Source organism: Nelumbo nucifera, chromosome 1 (genome assembly GCF_055504915.1).
Source record: "Nelumbo nucifera cultivar China Antique chromosome 1, China Antique-T2T, whole genome shotgun sequence".
NCBI classification, from domain to species: Eukaryota; Viridiplantae; Streptophyta; class Magnoliopsida; order Proteales; family Nelumbonaceae; genus Nelumbo; species Nelumbo nucifera.
In genome coordinates this window covers 11,567,876-11,592,522 of record NC_142649.1, presented here as the reverse complement: position 1 = coordinate 11,592,522, position 24,647 = coordinate 11,567,876, and the positions used below count along the sequence as shown (strand labels likewise).

General features: G+C 40.0%; 1 protein-coding gene across 4 annotated transcripts in view; it reads left to right on the top strand.

The window, feature by feature from the left end:
* The window catches only part of LOC104610270 (uncharacterized), a 57,948-nt gene that overhangs the window by 1,180 nt on the left and 32,121 nt on the right, over positions 1-24,647 (top strand). For 3 of the 4 annotated variants that reach the window (XM_010276810.3, XM_010276811.3, XM_019199922.2), the window contains exon 3: positions 10,581-10,632. In XM_010276810.3, the coding sequence (XP_010275112.1) occupies positions 10,581-10,632 (52 nt within the window). The other variant, XM_088896532.1, reaches the window with a different exon arrangement.

Below are 24,647 nucleotides of genomic sequence, written 5' to 3'. Positions count from 1 at the left end.
TGTCATAAAGCATATGTTCTCCTGAAGCAATTTACACATTGGCAGTTTGGCACCGAGTACGAACACGTGGTTAGGAGGTTGGAGGGATGCATCCTAATGGCAGCTTTGTTAAAGGGAGTGCATCAAATCATTTTATTAGTAATATATAATATCTTGATGAATTTTAGTTTAATTTGCTAATGCTATTCCAATCTCAATCAGATTCCAATATAAATCCGATGGATAACATTCAATTCAAATCAAAATATTAATGAATCAAACTTGACTCTTTGATTATCTGATTAAACCCGACCCATTTGCAGCCCTAGACACAATTGCCTGATAAGGCAAATATGTATGTCCAGGAAACACAGGAAACAGAGTACACCGTTGGGGAACCATCTTCACAAAAAGTGAGGTGGCAACTGGAAAGACAGTTTTGGCTCAAACCTATTTGTATCTTAATGATATAAGAAATCACCATGAGAAAACAGGCCAGAACCACCATGGGAATCTTTTTTGTTTTTAAATGGTGGCAATGCTGACAATCAGGCTGTGATGCAACTGGTAAAAACAGGATAATGCACCATTGGCATGGAACCCACCAAGGACGCAATATCTAAAAATAGGAAGACTATGTGAAGAAAGGATCATCAAAAGTTCTGAAGAGATCATCAGAGTACTCTCAACCAACCCATACAATCCATTGGGATTGTCATTCTCTTCTCTTCAGATTCAGCTAGAGAATCCCTGTCAAACCTTCCCCAGCCTATTATCTTGTTTTTGGCAAATCTCTTGTAATACACTTTTGTCAATTCTCAGACTATAGCCTCACATTATTCCGTGTAGTGATCCTAGTCTGGTAAGAGCATTACCGCAAACTCAAAGCTACCCCTATGACATCAGTTCCAAATACTGAAAGAACCAATATTTTGTCCCTATCATGCCCAAACCACCATATTTGCCCCAGTAATGTAGGGTATTTCTTGAAATCAAGCTTGCAACAAGCGATCTTCAGCAACTGTCCAAAATTGTTTTCTCTGATCCATCTTGTATGTCACGCGTATCTTGCCCAGATCTATAATCACTGGAATTGGAGTACTATGTACATCACCACCTAAGGACATAACCTACATGGATGCACATACCAGAAATCCCTACCAACAAAATTCAACAATATACTGTTTTAAATGAAATAGAAAAGGTCAAAATTGATCTAAACAAGGAAAATAGGAATAGATATGCATGAGGAAAGAAGTATGAATGCAAAGAGGGAGAATAGGAGAAACAGAGATTTTTAAGAACCAATGAATTTCTCCTCATGTTTCATACGGATTATCGAAATTCCAACTTAATTTTAAAAATTATAAAAAAAGAAAACTTTAGCTGTAGTTAGTAGTTACCCCCCCCCCCCCCCCCATTTTACTCAAATGAAAGAGTCCTTTTACTGTCTCTTATTGAATCCCAATTGATTACCTTTTTCCTCTGCAAACTTTAACAGTCAGCCAGACCTTGAGTCACCAAATATTTGCTAGTTGTCATGTCAGCCTCTAATCTCTTAGCTTCCATTCAACTGATTAATTTTAAGTTCATAAGTTGTTAATTTCTGACAACTTTTTTTTTTTTTGATCAATCCCATAAATGGTAGTCTTCTCTAATTTGAAAAAATGGCTACTTTTTCCTCTTCATTGTTCCTAGTCCTATACCCTTGGATTTTTTTATAGGTTATCTACTTCAACCTATTAATATTGCAACAGACTAAGGGGGTTCATGGTTGATTGTTGTGGATCCCCTAGGAAGTCAGTTTCTGACTAGTCAAGAGTTAGCTCTGTATATGTATTGGTTGTCATATGGACCTTCCCCATACACTACTTTTCAGGTATTTTTGAATTGATTGATATTTCCATCTAAGGTGGAAAACTTGGAAAATTGTCTCATCATATATTTCATTTTCATTATATAGGGTTGGGAGGAGAAAACTTGTCATATTGTTTTAGAATTATTTGTTGGTAGAGTAGCTCATAGGGTTTTGACAATAGATGATTTTATAGACTCTTCAATAGATTCATGGTCAAGAAAAGGAAGCTGCTATTGAAGTGACCTGAGGTAGGTCAATAATCAAGTTAGGTTCCACCCCATTATAGGAAGTAGTCAAACTTAGCTTTGATGCATGTTCTCCTTCAATTTTAAGGTTATCGAGGTAAGGCTATTAATGCAGGTGCCAGATGTCTGATATGGAGCTTTATGAAATTTATGTATTTTTTAAATTTTAGACGGCAGGGTTATTCTGGTCATTTCACTGTTTATTGATGGGATTTGGCCTTATAGTTTTAATTTATTTTATTTAAATCTATTCAGGTTTAGGTTGTGTTAAAATTTCAATCATTGGTTAAGTAGTTTAGGAGCTATTGGGTTTTCTTGAGTCGAAGTACAATAATTCTGCAATCAGCCATTACAGCCATCAATGGCTCATAAAACCAAAATCCAAGAACTCTAAAATATTGAAATTGATCCAAGTACATTCTTCTTGTGTTTACATCATAGCCCAAAGTTTTCCTGTTTCAATTGTTTTGGCCTTTTGTTCTGAACCATCTCTGAACATTTTTGTATTTGGTTGTACTCATAAATTCATATAATCTTTCGTCCTACTAAATATAACCTCAAACCACCACCTAGACCCCCAATTTTTGGAATTTTAATAGTTCTTCACAAAGGGATTTCTTTTTGCATTTTAATGGAAAAACTGCTTAGAGTGCCTCCGAATTGTATTGTCTCATACAATCCGTCATCGTAAACGTCTATACAAAGTTTCATAAAGAAGTTCCATCCCTCTACTCCTTTAACTGTGTCTGCTTTCTGGAAACACTTCTTTTCATTGTTTGGTTGCAGGTGATCTCCTCCACTGGAGTTGATGAGGCTATTTGATGCTACTTTCTTCTCTCTTGCTAGAAAGAGTGAAAAAATCCTTTGGAGATGTACAAGGGCAGAGTCTTTTGGTGTGTTTGGGAGGAAGGAATTCACAGTTATTCAGGTTCAAGGATAGGGAGGGAGGAATTAAGCAAATTGTTGACAATATCATTATCAAGGTAGCACTCTGGGTTAAAACTCTGGAACTATTTGTCCCCTTCTCCCTTGATGCTATCAGCAGAAAACAGTGGCTGATTCCTCTATGGGTAAGCTGCAAGTAGCTGAGCTATGGTGCCCTCCACCAACTTCTTTCTTCAAGTTAAACTTTGATGGTTGCAGTCTAGGGAACCCGGGGATTTCAGGGATTGGAGGAGTGTTCAGAAACAATGAAGGGAATATAATTGCTATATATTCAGATCTGTTTGGGATGGGAGACCCAACAAGGGCAGAACTTACTTCTGCCCTGATAATCTGATAGGCCTAAGAAGAGCAAAGTCACTGAACTGAACAGATATCATTATTGAATGGGACTCAAGGTGTAAAGATGGCTGGAGAGTAACTTGTATGTGGAGCCACAAGCATATGATGAGTGAAATCAGAAACCTGATGGAGTAGATGAGGGTCAACGTCAACTGGGTATCTTGGGCTGCTAACAATCAGTAGACGAGTTTGCAAAACAGGGTGCTACAAGAAACAATATGTAATGGGGCTTGATAAACCAGGGGGAATTGTAATTTCAATAGCAGGGGTGGCTAGCTACCTATCTAAGCATATAATGTATATAACCATGTCTCTTATTATTAATAAAATATCTTTGACAGTTACTGATCCCCACACCCCCAGAAAAATCCATCCTTATACTTAGTATTTTTATTTTCTATTTTTTCACAGGCTCACAGCCCTGAAGATGATTTACAGTTGCAGTGGTTTAACTTAGAACCTTTTTTTTGATGAATTTAACTTAGTTGATTTATAGCCTCAAGGATGATTCACAGCCCCAAGGGTGAATTCCACAGTCCTATTAATGTTTTCCTTTAGTACTAAAATTATCAATAAACACCTCTTGGCCCGTATTTACCCTCAGTCTCATTTTTGGTTCTTAGTTTCTCCACATCAATTTGGTTTTGAAGCATTTGGTAATGGTCTTACATCGTTTGGTCCCATTAGGCATGGGTAGTCTACTTATTGCTAAGATTTTTCCCAATCTTTTTTTTCTTTGATCAGTAAGATTATATTTTATTAAAGGCAAACTGTAATGTTACATCAAGGTGGGATTATTTCCACCCTGAACAAACAAAAGATTACAACTTTGCCCAAAACATTTGCTGTCTTAAAGCCCCCTGCTTGGCTAGGGTGTCTGCCATCCCATTTGCTGCTCTTCTCACCCATTTAAAAGTCACTGTTAGTTCCCTTATTATGCTTTCAATTTCCTGAAGGGTATGTCCATAGATCCATGGGATTTGGTTACTTCATTTTGTCCAATAAATGACCACTTGGGAACCCACTTCTACCTCTAATTAATGAAATCCAAATTGCTTAGCAAATTTTAAACCATGGAATAGTCCAAATAGTTCTGTTTTCAAAGCATCACCATGCTCTAAAGGTCCTGAATATAAAGCTAACACAGAGCCTTCAGAATCTCGGAAGATACCTCCTAACCCAACCATGCCTTGACTACCAATAAAACTTCTGTTGAAGTTAGGTTTTACGTAGTTGTTTGCCTGGGGTCTCCAGTCCATGATTATTCTTTCCTTTCTGTTAACAAATGTTATTTTATATATGTATAGTACTGCAGGGGTACTATTTGTACTTTTCCTTTTCTTTATGTTTAGTTGTTGTCGCCCTAGTATAAATATAACATATTGCGCCGCTTGCAGTATCTTTTTGGGCTCTCAGTCCTCTCGTCACTCCTCTCCTCTCTCCCTTTCTCTCTTCTCCCTGTACAACATGGTATCCGAGCAGGATGTCCAGGTCTGAAGGGTGTGAAGTCGAGCAGTCTGTCTTTTCCTCTTCTTCGTACCAGATTCCCAACATGTAGAAGACTTTGTTTCGTGGGTGACAAACTTGGTATCATCTGTTGTTCGGCTATCCTGATGTTTGACTGAAGTAACCTCTTTTTTACATCTGCTATTCGTCTGTCCTGATGTTCGACTGAAGTAACCTTTTTTCTCTCTTCTCTTTTCTGGTCGTGTGCCTGCGTTGGACCTGTACTAGGTCTGCCGATTGGATGTGAGGTGAGCTGCACCTCTTTCTTTTCCTTTTTTGTGGGGTCGTTTGATCCCTGTGAAACTGTAGGTCGTAAGGACCTTGTTTATGTGCTGCAACAACAACTTTTTTGGTGGTCTGAAGGTCTGGAAGTGGCCGGTACCTTTTGTAACAACTTTTTAAGGCTGTGTTCCTCTTTTGGGTGTTGTTTTTTTTTTTTGAATCTGAAATCATGAATGGTGAAGATTCTGCTACATCCGGTGTTTCCTCAACACTGAATGGAATGAGTGGGGGTGTGGACCTATCCTTTCCCATGGCTATTGTCCCTCTTGATGGTTTAAACTTTTTAGAATGGTCAAGAGGGATCAAGCTGTACGTCACTGCAAGGGGGAAGATAGGTTATATTAATGGGAGAATAAAAGAACCACATTTTGGGAGTGCTGAATATAATAGATGGAATCAGGAAAACAACATGGTTATGTCTTGGCTTTTAGTCTCTATGCAACCTCAAATAAGGAGGAATTTCATGTGGCTGAAACGACAAATGAGATCTAGGGACAAGCAAAATCAACATATTCGGAACTGCGACACTATGCAAAAATCTACCAACTACAGGTAGAATCGTCTACTTGTAAACAGGGGGAGAGGTGTCTATCTGTATATTACTCTGACTTGACTTCTGTCTGGAAGGAGTTGGATCATTATCAGAGTGTGGAATGGAAGTGTGATGAAGATGCAAAACTGTACAAAAAACTAGTCTCCTAGCAGAGAGTGTTTGCTTTCTTACATGGTTTGAACCCTACATATGAATCTATCAGGGATCCATATCCTCGGTTCTAAGGATCTTCCATCAGTTCAGGAAGTTTATGCTCTTGTACAATCTGAAGAAAGCAGAAGGAATTTGATGAACAGTTCTGGTGGAGATGCAGTTGTGTTGGCTGCGAAAGGGAATGTTACTACTAGTGGAGGAAATTCTTCCAGGAAAGGAGATCTTCAGAAAAAAATGGATGACAAAGATAAGTTGTGGTGTACTCATTGCCAGAAGCCTCGACACACATGCTGGGATTTTCATGGAAAGCCAAAATGGGCTCAAGATCTGAATAAGAAGCAAAGTTCAGATATGAATAAAAAGTCAGGACAACAAGGTACAAAGAAACACACTATGGCCATCATGGCTACTCGAGAGAATCAACCCCCCATCCATACTGTGACTCAGACACATTCATCTGGATCTGACCCAAGGGAGGATATTATGAATTCCTTCCGTAACCATTTAGAGCTCTATGGTAGAGCAATTCGTCAGATGGATGCTCCTCCCTCAACCTCATTTGCGTCTACATCAGGTAACTCTGCCACAACTTTCCATGTTGCTTCTCATACCCTTGACTCTCCATGGATCATTGATTTTGGAGCGTCAAAACACTTGACTGGTACGTTCTCTTACTTTCAAACCTATCACCTTCTTTCTGGAAGAGACAAGGTGAGGCTAGTTGATGGATCATATGCTTCCATAGCTGGCCAAGGAACCGTCTCTCTTCCCCTCGGCCTTACCCTCTCTGATGTTTTACATGTTCCAAAATTTCCCATTAATTTGTTCTCTGTTAGTAGTGTTACTAATTCCTTAAACTGCTCAGTGACCTTTTTCCCTTCTTACTGTGTGATCCAGGATCTGGCCTCGGGGAGGACGATTGGTAGAGGACGTATGGTTGATGGACTTTACATGCTGGAGAATAAGGCTGGTCTTCATGTTACATAGTCTAAGAATCAGTCTTGTAAGAGTCAAGTTTATTTATGGCATTGTCGCCTTGGTCATTTATCTTTTGAGTCGTTGAAAGTGGTGTTTCCAGATCTGTTTAAGTCAGTGTCCGTTTTAGATTTCTCTTGTCAAACGTGTCAATTGTGTAAACATTGTAGAACTCATTTTCTTCCAAAAAATAGTAAATCTGAATTTCCTTTTCACATTGTTCATTTAGATGTGTGGGGCCCTGTTACTTTACCATTTGAAAGTGGTTACAAGTATTTTATTACCATCATTGATGATTATTCTAGATATACTTGGGTATATCCCATGCGAACCAGGGAGGAAGTACCAAAAATTATCCAAGATTTTTAGCGGATGGTCTTCACTCAATTTCAAACTAAAATCCAAATTTTTCAGTCAGATAATGCGAAAGAGTATTTTCATAGTGATCTCACGGAATTCTTTGCTTCGCGTGGTTTACTTCACCGTAGCTCTTGTGCCCGAACACCACAACAAAATGGTGTTGCTGAACGAAAGAACCGACATCTCCTTGAAGTGGCCCGGGGTTACTAATCCATATGAATGTCCCCAAACGTTTTTGGCTTGAGGCTGTTCTTTGTTCTACCTACCTCATTAACCGTATGCCCTCTCGTTGGTTAGAGTGCAAAGCCCTACATCAGCTTCTCTTCCCTAAGGCTCCCCTTCTTCCCATTCCTCCTCGCGTATTTGGTTGTCGGTGCTTTGTCCAAAATCTGTCTCCCACTCGTGGGAAATTGGATTCTCGTGCTATTCCTTGCATATTCCTGGGGTACTCCTTCACTCAGAAGGGATACCGTTGTTTTGATCCAGTTTCTCGGAAATTCTATGTTTCCATGGATGTCTCTTTCTTTGAGAATGAGCCCTTTTTCCCTGTTTCTCCTCAGGGGAGTGTAGGAATGAGGAGAAACTGGTTCAACTCCCTCCTCTTTTTGATCCTCTGCCTTTTTGTGTTTTCTTCCGTCGTAACAAAGGCCAACTAAATTCAAGAGCTGTGGAGAATCTAGAAGTTGTACCTCCAGTGCCATCAAACTCCTCGGGGGCGGATCATACTCACTCAGGTACCTTGGTTCCCAATGATGTCCCTGACCCCATTACAGTTGATACCTCTATTGCTAATGACCTTGAACTTCCTATTGCTCACAGGAAAGGTGTTAGATCGTGCACCATTAAACACCCCATTTCCAACTTTGTTTCCTATGAAAACATTTCACCATCTTTTCGTGCATTTCTTACTTCCATTGATAGTGTCCCTATCCCTAAGAATGTGGTAGAAGCTCTTTCAGTACCTGAATGGACAGATGCCATGAAGGAAGAAATTAATGCCCTTCATAAAAATGGCACATGGGAACTTGTTGATCTTCCTAAGGGAAAGGATCCGGTTGGATGTAAATGGGTGTTCACCGTCAAACATAGGGCTGTGGCACGGTGGAGAGGTATAAAGCTCGTTTAGTGGAAAAGGGGTTTACGCAAGTGTACGGAGTTGATTATGCAGAGACTTTTGCTCCTGTTGCCAAGATGAACTCTGTTAGAGTTCTATTCTCTCTTGCTGCTAACCTTGACTAGGATCTACATTAGCTTGATATCAAGAATGCTTTCTTGAATGGTGACCTTGAAGAGGAAGTTTACATGATACAACCCCCTGGTTTTCAGGCTCAAGGCAATGAACAGAAGGTGTGCAAGTTGAAGAAATCTTTATACGGTCTGAAACAATCACCAAGAGCCTGGTTCGACAGATTCCATGTTGCAGTTTAACAGAAAGGATACAAGCAATGTCAATCTGATCACACACTGTTTGTGAAAAGAGGAGAAGGTAAAATTGCTGCTTTGATAGTATATGTTGATGATATAATTGTCACTGGTGATTGGAAGGATGAAATCCAGAGGTTGAAGAGTTTTCTTGCCACACAGTTTGAAGTAAAGGATCTAGGGCCTCCAAGATACTTCCTTGGAATTGAAGTTGCCCGCTCAAAAAAGGGTATCTTCATTTCCCAAAGGAAGTATGTCCTAGATTTACTTCGGGATACTGGAAAAATGGGAGTGAAGTCAGTTGACTCTCCCATTGATCCCAACCATAAATTAGGTGACAGCCAAGGTGAACCTATCAAGGATGTGAAACAGTTTTAGAGACTTGTAGGGAGATTGTTATATCTTTCTATGACCCGCCCAGACATTGCTTATGCTGTTGCTGTCCTTAGCCAGTTTATGCATGCACCTATGTCCATCATCTTGAAGCAGTAGAAAGAATCCTCCGATATCTTAAAAGGTTTCCAGGTGCTGGCTTGTTGTTTCAAAGACATGGGCATTTGAAAGTTGAAGTGTATACTGTTGCAGATTGGGCTGGATCTTTAAATGATAGAAAGTCTACTAGTGGCTATTGTACCTTTATAGGAGGAAACCTAGTTACCTGGAGAAGTAAAAAGCAAAGTGTGGTGACTAGATCCAGTGCTGAAGCTGAATATCGAGCAATGGCTCATGGAGTGGCTGAAAGTATGTGGATAAAGAATCTGTTGAGTTTTCCAGTGGACAGGCCTATGACCCTATTCTGTGATAACAAAGCAACCATAAACATTGCTGCTAACCCAGTGCTACATGATAGAACAAAACACATCGAAGCCGACAAGCATTTTATCAGAGAGAAAGTCATCACATGCGAAGTGTGTACTCCCTATGTCAGCTCTAAGGACCAACTTGTAGACATTTTTACAAAAGGACTACACTCAAGACATCATGTTTTATGTGACAAGTTGGGCATGATTGATATCTATGCTCCAACTTGTGGGGGAGTGTTAATAGATGTTATTTTATATATGTGTAGTACCACAGGGGTACTATTGTACTTTTCCTTTTCTTTATGTTTAGTTGTTGTTGCCCTAGTATAAATATAACATACTGTGACGCCTGCAGTATCTTTTTGGGCTCTCAGTCCTCTCGTCTCTCATCTCCTCTCTCCCTTTCTCTCTTCTCTCTGTACAACACTTTCCTTGAGCCGAAAGTGCCAATTCTTCCTAGTTCCTCAAAATATCATTCAAGGAATAAGATTGAAAGACATCCAAAAGTCTTCCCCGCTGTGCAGCTTTTAATTTTATTGTGTCTATGATTTCCTCTTTTGGCCTGCTCTTTTCATTTTCCCCCTCCTTTATGGCTTCAAGCCTTCTAGAGAGTCAAGATTTGGGGGGGGGATATTGGTTCTTTGTTGTTACATCATTGTATAAAAGAGATAGATCCTCGGAATCCAGAGTTTATAGCTTGTTTAGATAGATTCCAATGTCAGATAATTCTCTGTCTGACAAGTTGAATAGGAGTGGACTCAGTAGGTCTGAATTGTATTTAGGTTTATCTACCCTGAACTAAGTCTTTGTAGATAGTGTTCCATTTTTGATTTTATCTTTTCTATCCTGTTGTTCTCTATTATGTTCTTTTAAGCTTAGGGCCCCTGTCCTTATAGAACACTCTCTGTTGTACACTTGTACTTATTCATATCTTGTTTCTAAAAAAAAAATATCATTATTGAACCATTATAACTATTTGGTCTTTGTCATACCTTTTGAACTGATTTGACACCGTTTGTGAAGATTATCATGCAGTCTACACTGTCTAGCAATATGCATTTTTATATAGAACATTTTGCTATTTCTTGAATTCACTTACATGATTAGTTATATGGAATATGTAGCTGAAGCTTGACTTCACTTGGCTGTCTATCTTGCAGTTCATAGGGAATTTCCAGGAAGCATGTGGCATCAGAACTGGGTGGGGTGCTGGTAAGTGCAATTTGATCACATTTTTTTTGTTCTCTCCCTACTTTAGATGATTTTCTTTTTTTTTTTTTGTGTTGTTTAGTATTCAAATGCTGCCATGAGGAATGACAACAAATATACAGCAGACATTTTTGTGTCTATTAGCTTTCTTTATTCAACAATTAGAATTTGTTTTTTTTTGATCAATTACAATTAGAAATTTAGAATTTGTTAATGATAAAAGAATGTTGATCAAGAAGGATAGTAAGGCTTTAAATAGAGATATCAGTGTATCAATAAGGACTACATTTACCATTGTTGGTTGGTAGTGGGCAGGGTGGCCCACTGCATGAGTCTCCCACCAATGTGGGGTCTGGGGAGGGACAAATGTACACAGCCTTACCCTGCACATACAGAGTCTGTTTCCAACTCGGGGAAAGCATATAAAAGGGCATTAGGTATCTAATCCACATATGTGCATCCCTCCCTTTGGTCTATGTGAGAAAGTCCCAAAAATCTTGAAAGAAATTAGAAAAAGGTCCTTTACAAGAAGAGAATAAACCTTGAAAATGTTACCTCGTAAAAGAAAGAAAGAAAAAAAAAAAGCATGAAAATGCTACCTTGTCCTTCTCTAGAGGCCCAAGCAGTAATTTGAATTTAAATTACCCATAGAAGGCTACATAAAACTAAATCCCCTAATTACAGCCAGATTAGGCTGGCCATTTCTTAAGAAAGAAAGAAAGAAAGAAGGAAGAAAAAAAACCATGAAAATGCTACCTTGTTCTTCTCTAGAGGCCCGAGCAGTAATTTGAATTTAAATTACCCATAGACAGGCTACATAAAACTAAATCCCCTAATTACAGCCAGATTAGGCTGGCCATTTCTTGTATTACATGTGACCTAAAGATGTTTATATATATAGTTTTTATGATCTAGAACCGTGAAAATTTTACTGATGAAGAATGAAGTAATGTATAATTTTTTTTAATCAGCAACACAGAAAATAAATCATTAATTATGAGAGAAACATGATTACAACAAGTTGTGAAAGGAACCAGCTATAGAAGCTGTTCCCAATCAGTACTACATTTTAGCCCAAAACATGTGTTCTATGTACCCCTTGCTTGGCTAAGCCATCTGCCAAGCTATTAGCAGCTCTCCTCACCTATTTCACTCGGATTAACATGTCCTGTGGCAGCCATTTGAATTTTCTGAACTCATTTCTCAAATGCCATGCCACCCCCTCCCCTTTAACCAGCCACTTAACCACAGTTTTAGAATCTCCCTCAATAATCAGCCTACTAATACCCAATTCTTTTGCCTTCTCAACCCCAAAAACTGCAGCCAAAAACTCTGATCTTGTCACATCACCCTGTTCCACAGGGCCGGAGTATAAAGCAATTATGTTCCCCTCTTCATCCCTAATGACTCCCCCAATACCTGAGGGGCCTGGGCTACCCAAACAGCTCCCATCAAAATTCAGTTTCTTCCAACCATTTATTGGAGGAGACCACACCTCAATAGATCTTTGTTTTGTAGTTGAGGATGCAGCAGTGATATCCCAAGCTCTGAAGAAATCTTCAATCTTGGAATCCGAAAACAGCTTCGAACTTTTTGCCTAATGAGCTATTCTCAATGTTATAATTCAACAAAGGCTTTTGTACTTTGTTCCTTCTCTTAAAAAATTCTTGCATTTCTTTCCTCCCACACAGTGCAAATTAGTGCTGCTCTAGTGCATCTCCACAAGGTCCTACCTCTCTTTTTGTACCTGAAAGTAATGTCTAAATGCAAGAAGGTTCTTCTGTATGCTGATGCTGCTGTTTCCCCCAGATGTCCTTACATGCCCCTAGGTACCAGTAATACCTTTCAAATGAGAGGATGCCCCCTTTTGTCTTCTTGGCATGGGCAGGCTTTCCTCAAAAGGGCTAAAGCCTTGTGGAATGTCTCTCCTATGGTGGTTTTCTGGTGCATTTGGAAGGAGCGGAACAACCACTTGTTTGAAGATCAAGTTGCTCCCTCAGGGAAAGTGTGTGCAATTGTTGAAAAAAATTCTGCTTAAGTGGGTTTCAATTGGTGATCTCTTCAGGGGTTTTCACTTTAAGCACTTTGTGGATCATTGGGGTGCTATTTTGTGGGAAAATGAGTTTACTGTGTAATGTTTAGCCTGTTGGCTTTTCTCCCCTTGTATCCAGCTGTTGGGGAAATCTCTCCCTCAGCAGCCTTATTTTTTTTCTTATTTACTTTAATGAAATTAACCATTTCTCAAAAAAAAAAAAAATCGAGGGGATGCCTGATGCAGGAACTGAAGAGTCAAAATTGGAATTTTGTGAAATTTTATATATTTCTGTGGGGTATTTATCAAAACTTTTCTGTAGGGTATTTATCAAAAATTTTTCTGTAGTGTCCAATAATAGGGTTTGATTGTCTATTTATAGTTTATTTATGTTTAAAATTTCAGAGTCATTGTATAAGTAGGATTAGAGTTATTGAGTCTTATGAAATAGGATATGACAGCTTAGTTTGAGTCGTAGAATTATTGAGTCTAACAGTTTGACTCCTAGGACTATTATGAGTCTAACACTTTGACTCCTAGGATTAATATTAGTTTAGAGTCTATAAATATGTATGGACGTTTTACACAAAGAGCAATGAAGTTTATTGAGTTTTGTTCAGCTTATGCTTACTATGGTGAGTGATTTGATACCCTAGATTCTAGGCACCCCATGAGTGATTCTGGGTATTTTCTCTCTTCTTTCTCTCCCTATTTTTTTTTCTTATTCCTTCAAGAAGCCATTACAGCCATCAACAACCATCAATTTCTGATCAAAGAGAACCATTCAACATTCTCTAAGGACTAGAATTAAGCTGGTCCTACATCAATGCCCCCCTTCCCCCAATTCAGCAATTGTTCATGAATTCCTTCTCTGGCTAGTGCATCGGCCAGTGTATTTGCTTATTGTGTCACCCAAGCAAAATTAGCTTCCACAATATTGGTTGGAAACATAATCTTTCTGATCTGATGTCATATATGTCAAGGTCCTGTTAACTCATCTTTTCAGCCAACCGACAATTGCCTTTGAATCTCTTACAAACAGATTTCTGTAAGCCATTGATCTTGGCAGCCATAAGCCTTGTAGTACAGCAAAGAGTTCTGCTTTGATTAAGTTTTTTTCTATTGGACCTGAGTAACTAACTAGAATGTTTGCATGATTTTTGATGGCACCGCCTACTCCTGACTACCCTGGGTTTCCAATGTGCTGTTAGACAGTGTATGCCCTTAGCTCCAATTAGAATGATGTACATTATGACATTTAATGTAAATGAATAAAGTACATATTTGATTCATGTTATTATGGTGTGTTTTTGTGTAATACCCTTAAACTGGAAACATACGAGACTCGTGTTAGTTTAGAATCTTCACATCTGTTGGATAGATCTGGGGAGATATATCCTGTCAAGGCTGACACTGATGTGCCGCCAAGTTGGTTGGGTGGCTTGTCTCAGCTGCCAGGGTGAGACTTGAGGTACATGCAGTGTGGGTTTTCTTGAAACCCTGAACCGGACCAAAATTCCAGTATTGCCCTGGACCTTGGAGATAGATGGGCAAAAATGGAATGTTACACCTGACCCCTAGACTCGATTATGATACTACACTAGGTGTCGGATTGGGCTGTCTTTGATATGCCAATCAGTGAGATCCATAGAGGGAGTCAAAACCTGGGTATGTTGGGACAGTTCGAGAATTCATCTGAATGGGTGATCATAGTGACAGGATCAACCCCTTTGTCGGACAAAGTGAATGATTGAGGATGCACTCTCTCTGATGGAAACCTAAACTACCAGTAGTCGATTTCAACCGTGAAAATTTGTTTTGCAAAATATATTTATATAGAGATATACATACATATATTATGGTTTCAAAATGTTTGTAAAAGGTTTTAATTCCCGGGATCCATGTGACTAGAGAGTGCAACACTATACCTTGCAGCCGAGGGAGAGGTCCCTTCTTGTCGGGCAATGTTTGATCATTATGGGCTTAGAGGTTAAGTATAAGGCCATTGAGGGTAATTCCTGATGGGCTAATCTTGCATCTGCCCACAGTCTTTGGGTTTTTATAAGGTGGCTTGACCCAAGGACCATTTAGTGTAAATGTTGGGCCCATTAAGAGCCCATGGTGATGGACTCAGGGGTTCACTGTTTCCTACATTGAATTCGGCCAGGCCTTGTAACAGAAGCTGGGCTGAACCCATGTGGTTGATGTGTAGATCAATGTTTGGGTCCAACGCCATACAATGATAGCCAATTGGGCAACAATTAGGAGGTTAAGTGAGCACATAGACTTAATGGGCCTAAAGCCCAATTCGAACTGGCTTAATAAGATTAATTAATTAGGGGCGGTTTTGGGATTTAGATCAGCAGATAGGATAAGGGATTATCCCTATCCACTCAGAGAGTCCAGATCTAAATAAAGATTTGGATTAGGAAACTCTTAATTTGATTAGGAATGCTGATCTTTATCTGTAGTTAAGATAAGGGATTATCCTTATCTCTTAAAGAGAGTCCAGATCCAAATACATGATTTGGATTAGGAAACTCCTAATGGGATTAGGAGATGCTCTCTTTAAAGGCTATAAATAGAGGAGCGGGGCGAACCTCCAAGAGACACTACTCAGTTCGCAGATTACATAGAGAGAAGAATCTGTAGTTTGATTGCTCCTGTCTTCTGCTCTTTACTGCTCTTGCCGCCCTTGTCAGTTCGATTTCCACCAGTGGGAGTGATCAAGAAAGGTTCTTGATATTACCTTTTGGTAGAAAAGGTAATTTGAAGTCGTGCTCACCAGCCCTCCATCACATTCTTGTTGAAGAATTTGGTTCTTGCTGAAGAGCCATCTTGCTGATTCTGCTCCACCTCACTCTGTGTCATCTTTAGTGGGAGCAGTCTTTGGTTTTCTCCTTGGGTGTGAACACTTTCGTTGGGAGTTACTGTTACTCCGTATCAGGTATATCCTTCTCCTACCTTTTGGTTTCAGATCTGGTCCGGTTTGGTTTCAAGACTGATAATTGAAAATGCAGTTTTCTAAAATAGGGAATGCGATTTCCACATGGGAGAGAGAAATTTTTGAAATTTCGCCCAACCTTCCTGCAGGGTTCGGTCATCCATATGATGGATTTCTCATCCCTTCATGTGTTGCCATCGAAATTTAATTTTAGTATTATCTATGGTAGGGGTGGCCACATTGGATGCCACTGTGAACCAGTCTTAAAGGGTGCTATTGGGAGAGAATCTTTATCCAGTGAATGATTCTGATTTTTATTACGCAGTCATTATGCACCCCGTAGTTGTGCTTTATCTGAAAACTATCCTGCTGTTCTATTCTTCCCAAATGGTCCAAAGAATTGCTGCTCGTGTATATGTCCATAGAATATTCCCCCTTTTCCTTCTTGGAGAGAAGAAGTAGGTCAGAACAAGGTGTCATTTTCTGGGGAGGTGTCCACATAGCTCCACATTGGGCAAGAAAGTGTTCCCAATCATTAGTGGATACTAAATAGGAGATTAGTAGGTGTAACCATGCAAGGTTTTTTCATAAGAAAGAGCCCAATTCAGGGAAAAGATGGTAAAGGGAGCTTGGAAATGAAATACCTCCCAACAGAATGCTCTAATTCAGGGAAAAGATGGTTATAACAGGGAAAAGGTGGTTATAATTCCAATTTGTGCAGTGTTAAAGCTATGGGTTGAGGGTGTTGCTCTGGTTTAGCTTTTATTTGTCTCTGATTTTATCTTGGAAAATTCTGGATTCATTCCTGGTTGTTGTTTTTGAAGTCTTTGTGGCCTTGTTGTAGAAGCTGTGTGGTGATTTCTTATCACCCTCTTGGTTTGATATAATTCTTTTTCTTTTAATAAAATTTTTATTTTATCTTAAAAAATAATTCCAATTATATCAAATTGCAAATAATCATAAAATTCAATTTCTTCATCAAGATGTTGTAAAAAAATGAGGATGTTTAAACAAGACTGTTTCATCATCTTCAAACCATTTGGAGTGATCTCTGTCTCTCATTTCTGAAATTCATGCAAGCTGATTACTGTTGATGATAAAGGGGGGGTTTTAATTGAGAGTCTGGGACTTGGAGTTGGTAAAAGCTTTATTCAAATTCAAAATTTAATCTTGAAGAGTTTAGTATTTATTGTCATATTTTAGGTATTGTCTTGGGAAAATGCTATCTGTGTAGAATCAAATGCAGTAAAATAAGGTGCTATCCATTTCCCAAAGTGAAATAAATGCTGTATGGAACAGAGTGTGCAGCAGTCAAGAAACATGCCCAAAAAATGAGTGTGGCACAAATGCAGTTGTTGAGATGGATGAGTGGGAAAACTTGGAAGGACAGAATTAGAAATGGATTCATCCGAAAGGACCTAGGAGTACCTCCAATAGGTGATAAAATGAGGGAAAGTGGACTAAGATGGTTTTGTCATGTGTGGATAAGACCACCTTCAGCACCTGTAAGAAGAAATGATCTAATACCAGTTTAAGGGGCTAGAATAGCTGGGGACAGACCAAAACAGACATGGGTTGAAGTGGTGAAAAATGATTTAAATGCTCAAAATTTAACAATGGTTATGCTGCTGAACAGAATGGAATGGTGAAACAGGATTCATGTAGCTGATCCCATATGCCATGTGGTTAATGACGACGACGACGACGACGACGACTCATCTCCCAATTTATCAAAAAACAATAGTTTAGCCATGTGTTCTGCATAAGCAAATGAGGAAAGGGAAATAAAAAGGAGTTTGGTTGGGGCTTCTAAAATGTTCTGAGTTGACATATATACAGGGACCATTCTTACCAGAAACATATCCTCTTGGTCTGCTCTCTGCCGCTTTGTTTATGCATGCATTTGTTTCCCCCAGCAACACTCACAAGACAGCAAAATGAACACCTCCCTATCACTTTCTTTTTTTTTCTCATTTAGCAACTGATCAGGGGTTTTATTATTATATGGTGAAGAAAGAAGATGATGGAGAGTTAAAACAAGATAAAAACAAAATGGTTTCTAGCCCAAACATTCTACCCCTCTTCACAGGGAAAACCTTTTGCTTGTTCTGCTGCCTTAATTGTTTAGTTTTTTTTGACCAATGACAGGAAACAATTAATATAAGAGATTAAAATACAAAGGAGGGGAGATAAAATATCTTAGCTCCCCAAAGGATCAGAATAAACAACCAAGGAGAGAATAACCAGTTACAGATGAGCCCAGAAAATAGAATCCCTATGCACCCCTTGCCTAGCTAAACCATTGGTGAGGGAGTTGGCACTTCTCTTTACCCAAATACATTTTATATCAATGTCCTTAGTCAACCACTTAAAACTTTCTCTTCTCATTGTTGTAGTTCCAGAGCCCAATCTTGTCTTTTCTTTTACCAGCCCACTACCACCTCAGAATCACCTTCTATGACCAGTTTATTGATATTCAGGTCCCTTGCTCTTTTTACCCCTTCTGACCACCATTACCTCATCCCTAAGGGAGTTTCCCACTCCAATAGGAGCAGAAAACATGGCTATTATATTCCTTTGTTCATTCCTTAGAACTCCCCCAATGCCAGAAGGCCCTGGGTTTCCCAAAGTGCTACCGTCGAAACTCAGTTTGATGAAGCCATGAGGGGGAGGATTCCGTGATGGACTTGAACTCATCTTAGGTGGGACTGATTTTGCAATTTCCTTCCAGTTTCGTAGCAGATCATCCACTGAGAAGTCTGTGAACAGATCCAATGATTTCAGCCTAAAATATTCTTGAGTTTCTTTCCTCCCAAATAGACCAGCATACAACAGCTCTAACACATCTCCACATAACCTTTCCTCTTTTCATTGATCAGTTGAATGATGAAGGAGAAGTAAATAGGCTTTGCATATTCAGAGGGGGATTCCAACTGCACCCAAACAAAGAAGTAAAGCATTCCCAAATACTTTTTGCAAATTGGCAGGAAATTAATAAGTGGTAACCGGACTCACCATCAGCCTTATAGAGAACACACCAATGAGGGGATAAACTTCTATTGGGTCTCTTTCTTTGAATCTAATCACATGTGTTGATTCTTTCCAGAAACTCTTCCCAACAAAAACTCCCAACCTTAGGAGGGATAGACTAACACCAGACTTCCTTTACAGGGAAAGACAAGCTAGAAAGGTCAACTGGTTGAGTGTCTTAAAAAAGGAGGCACAAGTGAAGGAACTAGAGGGAGATGGGGTCCAAATTCTACTAATTGTGTGGGGTCTAAAAAAATCCCATCAAGTATGCCCAAGAGAGTTAAAGTACTGTCCAATTCTGTGTCCCTAATGGCTCTTCTCAAACCCAAGTTCCACCCAAACCCAGAATTCGAGTTAGAAGGTACAAGGAAAGTGGAGATAGGTTCATTTTTAAAATTAGATATAGCAAATCAAGTTGGAAATTGGTCTTTCAAAGGGGAATCTCCAATCCAAACCCATTCCCAAAATTTGATGATGTTACCTGAATGTAAATCATACTTGATCCAGGGAGAGAACAGAGGCAGGACAGCTTGAATTGCTTTCCAAGGTGAAGCTCTTGTACTCCTAGCCAGAATCCTAGAGTCCCATCCATTGTCCGCAATCCCACGAATACTAGCTACAATCCTAGCACACAACTTCTCTTTCTCAATGGGGAACCTCCACAACCACTTCCCTAAGAGAGCCAAGTTCCTCTTCTTGATATTCCAAATGGCAAGACCAGCAAATATCTTACCTCTACTCACTACCTCCCACCCAATGCTATGGTCCTTTTTCTCCTCCCCCGGTTCCCACAGAAATTCTCTCATTAGCTTTTCCAACTTGCTAGCCACCACTGTTGGAATCTTAAAAATCGACAGATAAATAGATAATAAACAGGCAAGTTAGCAAGCATAGACCTAATTAGGGTGATTCTTCCTCCAAGAGATAAGTAATTCTTCTTCCAAGAAGCGAGTCTCCTCTCAACTCTCTCCAGTATTGGATCCCAAAAACTTCCTTTTTGGGGATCGTCTCCTAGAGGCAGACCTAGGTAATTCAAAGGCTAGTTAGACACTACACACTCCATAATGTCTGCATCTTCAAGTATCTCCCTTTCCTCCAAATTGACTCCCACTATATAACTTCCTCCTTGCCTACCCTGTACTCTCCACCCTCTTCTTAAATTCCTAGCATCTGCTCTAGAGATCAAACTCCCCAGGACCTCTGCAATCAAAGTAAATAGGAAAGGAGAAAGGGGGTCTCCTTGTCTTATACCTTTCATAGCTGGAAAAAAATTCACCACTATCCCATTAACTAGAAAAGAGTAGTGGCAGGTCCTAACACACCCCAACACCCATTTGCACCATCTATCTCCAAACCCAAAACTTACCATCACCTCCAACAAGAAGGACCAATCTACCAAGTCATAAGCTTTTTCAAGATCTAATTTGTAAACCAACCCCGTTTTTCTTGATTTCTTAAGATCCTCCACATTCTCATTAGCTATAAGAATCTGATCAATTATCTGCCTTCCCCTCACAAAGGCTCATTAATTGTGAGCTTTATAGAAGGGAGCACCTGTCTAATCCTTAGAGACAACATTTTTGCAATAATCTTGTACAAACTATTCACCAAGCTGATTGGTCTATAGTCTCAAGTGAATATCTTCTCTCTTCTTGGGAACCAAAGCTAAGGGTCCCTAATGGAAGGACTTGACTGTTTTGTGGAGTTAAGATATTTTAGCTCCTCTCCTCTGTAATTTTATTCTTAATTAATGAATCTACTGTTATTGATAAAAAAAAAATAAAAATGAAGTCCCTAAGGGTCATGGAGTGGGTACCCCCACAAGAAGGCTTCATAAAGGGGAACTTTAATGGCAGTAGTTTGGGGAACTCAGGGTAGTCAGGTGTGTGTGTGTGGGGGGGGGGGGGTTATAGGGATGAGAGAAGTAATGCAGTTGCAATGTTTTCAGGGCTACTTGGTGGTGGTGATTCTTTGAGGGCAGAAGTAATGGCGGTGATAGAAGGGATTAGAAGAGCAAGAGAACTGAACACGCAGAATTTAATCTTAGAAAGGGATTCAATGGTGGTAATTGAAGGGATGAGAGATCCATCATATGGATGGCCGAACCCTGCAAGAAGGTTGGGCGAAATTTCAAAAGTTTCTCTTTCTCCCATGTGGGAATCACATTCCCTATTTTAGAAAATTGCATTTTCAAGGATCAATCTTGAAACCAAACTGGATCAGATCTGAAAGCAAAAGGGAGTAGAGGGATATACCTGATACGGAGTAATAATAAACCCACAATGAAGGTGTTCACACCCAAGGAGAAAACCAAAGACTGCTTCCACCGAAGATGACACGGTGTGAGGTGAAATAGAATCAGCAGGACGGTTCTTCAGCAAGAACCGAATTCTTCAACAAGAATATGATGGAGGGCTGGTGAGGACGACTTCAGGTTGCCTTTTCTACTAAAAGGCAATATCAAGAACCTTTCTTGATCACTCCCACAGGTTGAGATCGAACTGACAGGGGCGGCAAGCGCAGTAAAGAGTAGAAGACAGGAGTAGAATTGCAGATTCTTCTCTTGGTGTAATCTGCGAACTGAGTATTGTCTCTTGGAGGTTTGCCCTGCTCCTCTATTTATAGCCTTTAAAGAGAGCATCTCCTAATCCCATTAGGAGTTTCCTAATCCAAATCTTGTATTTGGATCTGGACTCTCTTTAAGAGATAAGAATAATCCTTTATCTTATCTGCAGATAAAGATAAGCCTTCCTAATCAAATTAGGAGTTTCCTAATCCAAATCTTTATTTGGATCTGGACTCTCTGAGTGGATAGGGATAATCTCTTATCCTATCTATTGATCTAAATCCCAGAACCGCCAACCGCCCCTAATTAATTAATCTTATTAAGCCAGTTCGAATTGGGCTTTAGGCTCATTAAGTCTATGTGCTCACTTAACCTCCTAACTGTTGCCTAGTTGGCTATCCTTGTATGGCGTGGGAACCAAGCATTGATCTACACATCAGCCACATGGGTTCAACCCAACTTCTGTTACAAGGCCTGACCGAATTCACTGTAGGAAACAGTGAACCCCTGAGTCCATCACCATGGGCTCTTAATGGGCCCAACATTTACACTAAATGGTCATTGGGTCAAGCCACCTTATAAAACCCAAGGACTGTGAGTGGATGCAAGATTAGCTCATCAGGAATTACCCTCAATGGTCTTACACTTAACCTCTCAGCCCAAAATGATCAAACACTGCCCGACAAGAGATGACCTCTCCCTCGGTTGCAATGTACAGTGCTGCATTCTCTACTCACATGGATCCCGGGAATTAAAACCTTTTGCAAACATTTTGAAACCATAATATATATATATATATATATATATATATATATATATATAAATATATTTTGCAAAACAAATTTCAATGGTTGAAATCAACTGCTGGTAGTTTAGGTTTCCATAAGAGAGAGTGCACCCTCGATCATTCACTTTGTCTGACAAAGGGGCCGACTGTCACTATGATCACCCATTCAGATGAATTCTCGGACTGTCCCAACATACCCAGACCCAGGTTTTGACCCCCTCTATGGATCTCACTGATTGGCATATCAAACAGCCCAATCCGACACCTAGTGTAGTATCATAATCGAGTTTAGGGGTCAGGTGTAACATTCCAGTTTTGCCCATCTATCTCCAAGGTCCAGGGCAGTATTGTAATTCTGGTCCGGTTCAGGGTTTCAAGAAAACCCACACTGCATGTACCTCAGGTCTCACCCTGGCAGCTGAGACAAGCCACCCCAACCAACTTGGCGGCACATCAGTGTCAGCCTTGGCAGGATATATCTCCCCAGATCTATCAAACAGATGTGAAGATTCTAAACTAACACGAGTCTCATATGTTTCCAGTTTAAGGGTATTACACAAAACACACCATAATAACATGAATCAAATATGTACTTTATTCATTTACATTAAATGTCATAATGTACATCATTCTGATTGGAGCTAAGGGCATACATTGTCTAACAGCTCCCACTTGCACTTAGGTCTAATCGGGTATAAGTCGGAGTCCTATGCTTTCCACGTGTTTCTCAAACACTTTCTGTGTCAGTGGCTTAGTCAATGGGTCTGCTACATTTTATGCTGATGCTTCCTTCTGAATTAGGACGTCCCCTCTTCCAATTATTTCCCGCAGTACATGGTACTTCCTCTCGTGTGGGCTCGTGGCTCCTTAGCCTGAGCAATGGTTCCTGTATTGTCACACAACAATGAATGGGTGATGTGTCGGATGGAACTATTCCCAATTCCTGAATGAACTTCTTCATCCATACGGCTTCTTTGGCAGCTTTACTTGCGGCAATGTATTCGGCTTCGGTTGTGGAATCCGCTGTGGACCCCTGTTTGCTACTTTTCTAGCAAACAGCACACGATCCTATCGTGAAGATATATTTTAGTATGTTTTTCACAGCGGTCTAATGCTCCTGCCCTGTGTTAGATTGATATCTATTTACCACACTCACTGCCTGAGAAATGTCAGGACGAGTTTACAACATGGCATACATGATGCTCCCTACGACTGAAGCATAGGGAACCTCTTTTAATGCCTTCAATCTCTTTGGGAGTCTTGGGTGACATACCCCTGGAGAGACTCCATGCCTGAAAGGAACATTTCCTTTCTTGGAGTTCTCCATGCTGTATCTCGACTATTTTGTCAATGTAAGCAGATTGAGATAATCCTATTATCCTCTTCGATCTATCTTTATAGAGGCGAAGAGTATGTAGGAGGCTTCTCCAAGATCTTTCATGGAGAATTGCTGTGAAAGCCACACTTTCACCGTTGTCAACATTCCTACATCATTCCCAACGAGTAGAATGTCATCTACATACAGAACCAAGAACATAATTTTATCACCACTGGTTTTTCCTATAGACATGGGGTTCATCCGGATTTTGCTCAAAGTTAAACTGTTTGACGGTAGAGTCAAACCGGATGTTCCAACTCCTAGAAGCTTGCTTAAGTCCATATATGGATCGGTTTAATTTACATACCATGTGTTCCTGACCTACAGCTATGAAACCTTGCGGTTGCTGCATATAGATATTTTCAGTAAGATTACCATTCAAGAATGCAGTTTTGTCATCCATTTGCCAAATCTCGTAATCATGGTATGCTGCTTCAACTTGCAGGATCCTAATGGATTTAAGCATGGCCACGGGCGAAAACATTTTCTCATAATTGATTCCTTCTTTCTGAGTGTACCCCTTCGCCCTAAGACAAGCCTTGTAGGTCTCAACCTTACCATCGGGGCCCTTCTTCCTCTTATAGATCCATTTGCAACCAATTGCTTTTACCCCAGGGGGCGGATCTATCAGAGTCCAGACTCCATTGGTCTCCATTGAGTCCATCTCAGCTCTCATGGCATCTACCCACTTCAAGGAATCTATGTCCAACATAACTTCCGTATAAGTCACGGGATCCTCTTCTCTGGTCGTGGCTTCCACCAAGTAACTTTCTTTGTCATAGCCGAAACGAATTGGAGGCCTAGAAACCCGGGTAGATCTCCTAGTTTGGTTATTTTTTGGAGCTCGTGGGACATCTCCCACTACTCCTGGGCTTTCCATATCACGAACAACTTCCTGATGACGATTATCCATGATGTAATCTTCTTCTAGGAAGTAGGCATTTCGACTGTAAAACACCTTTTGCTCTTTTGGATAATAGGATAAGTAATCCACAGAGCCCTTGGGGTAGCCTATAAATAGGCAACGACTGGTCTTGGATTCCAATTTGTCAGCACCTGTTCTTTTAACATGTGCCGGACAACCCCAAATCTTCAAGTGTTTTACACTTGGTTTCTTATCAGTCCAAAGCTGATAGGGAGTCTTCGGAACGGATTTGGTTGGAACCCGGTTCAGCACGTATATCGCAGTCTCTAATGCTTAACCCTAAAAGGATGTGGGTTACTCTGAGTGTACGAGAAGTGATCGGACCATATCCAATAAAGTCCGGTTCCTCCTTTTTG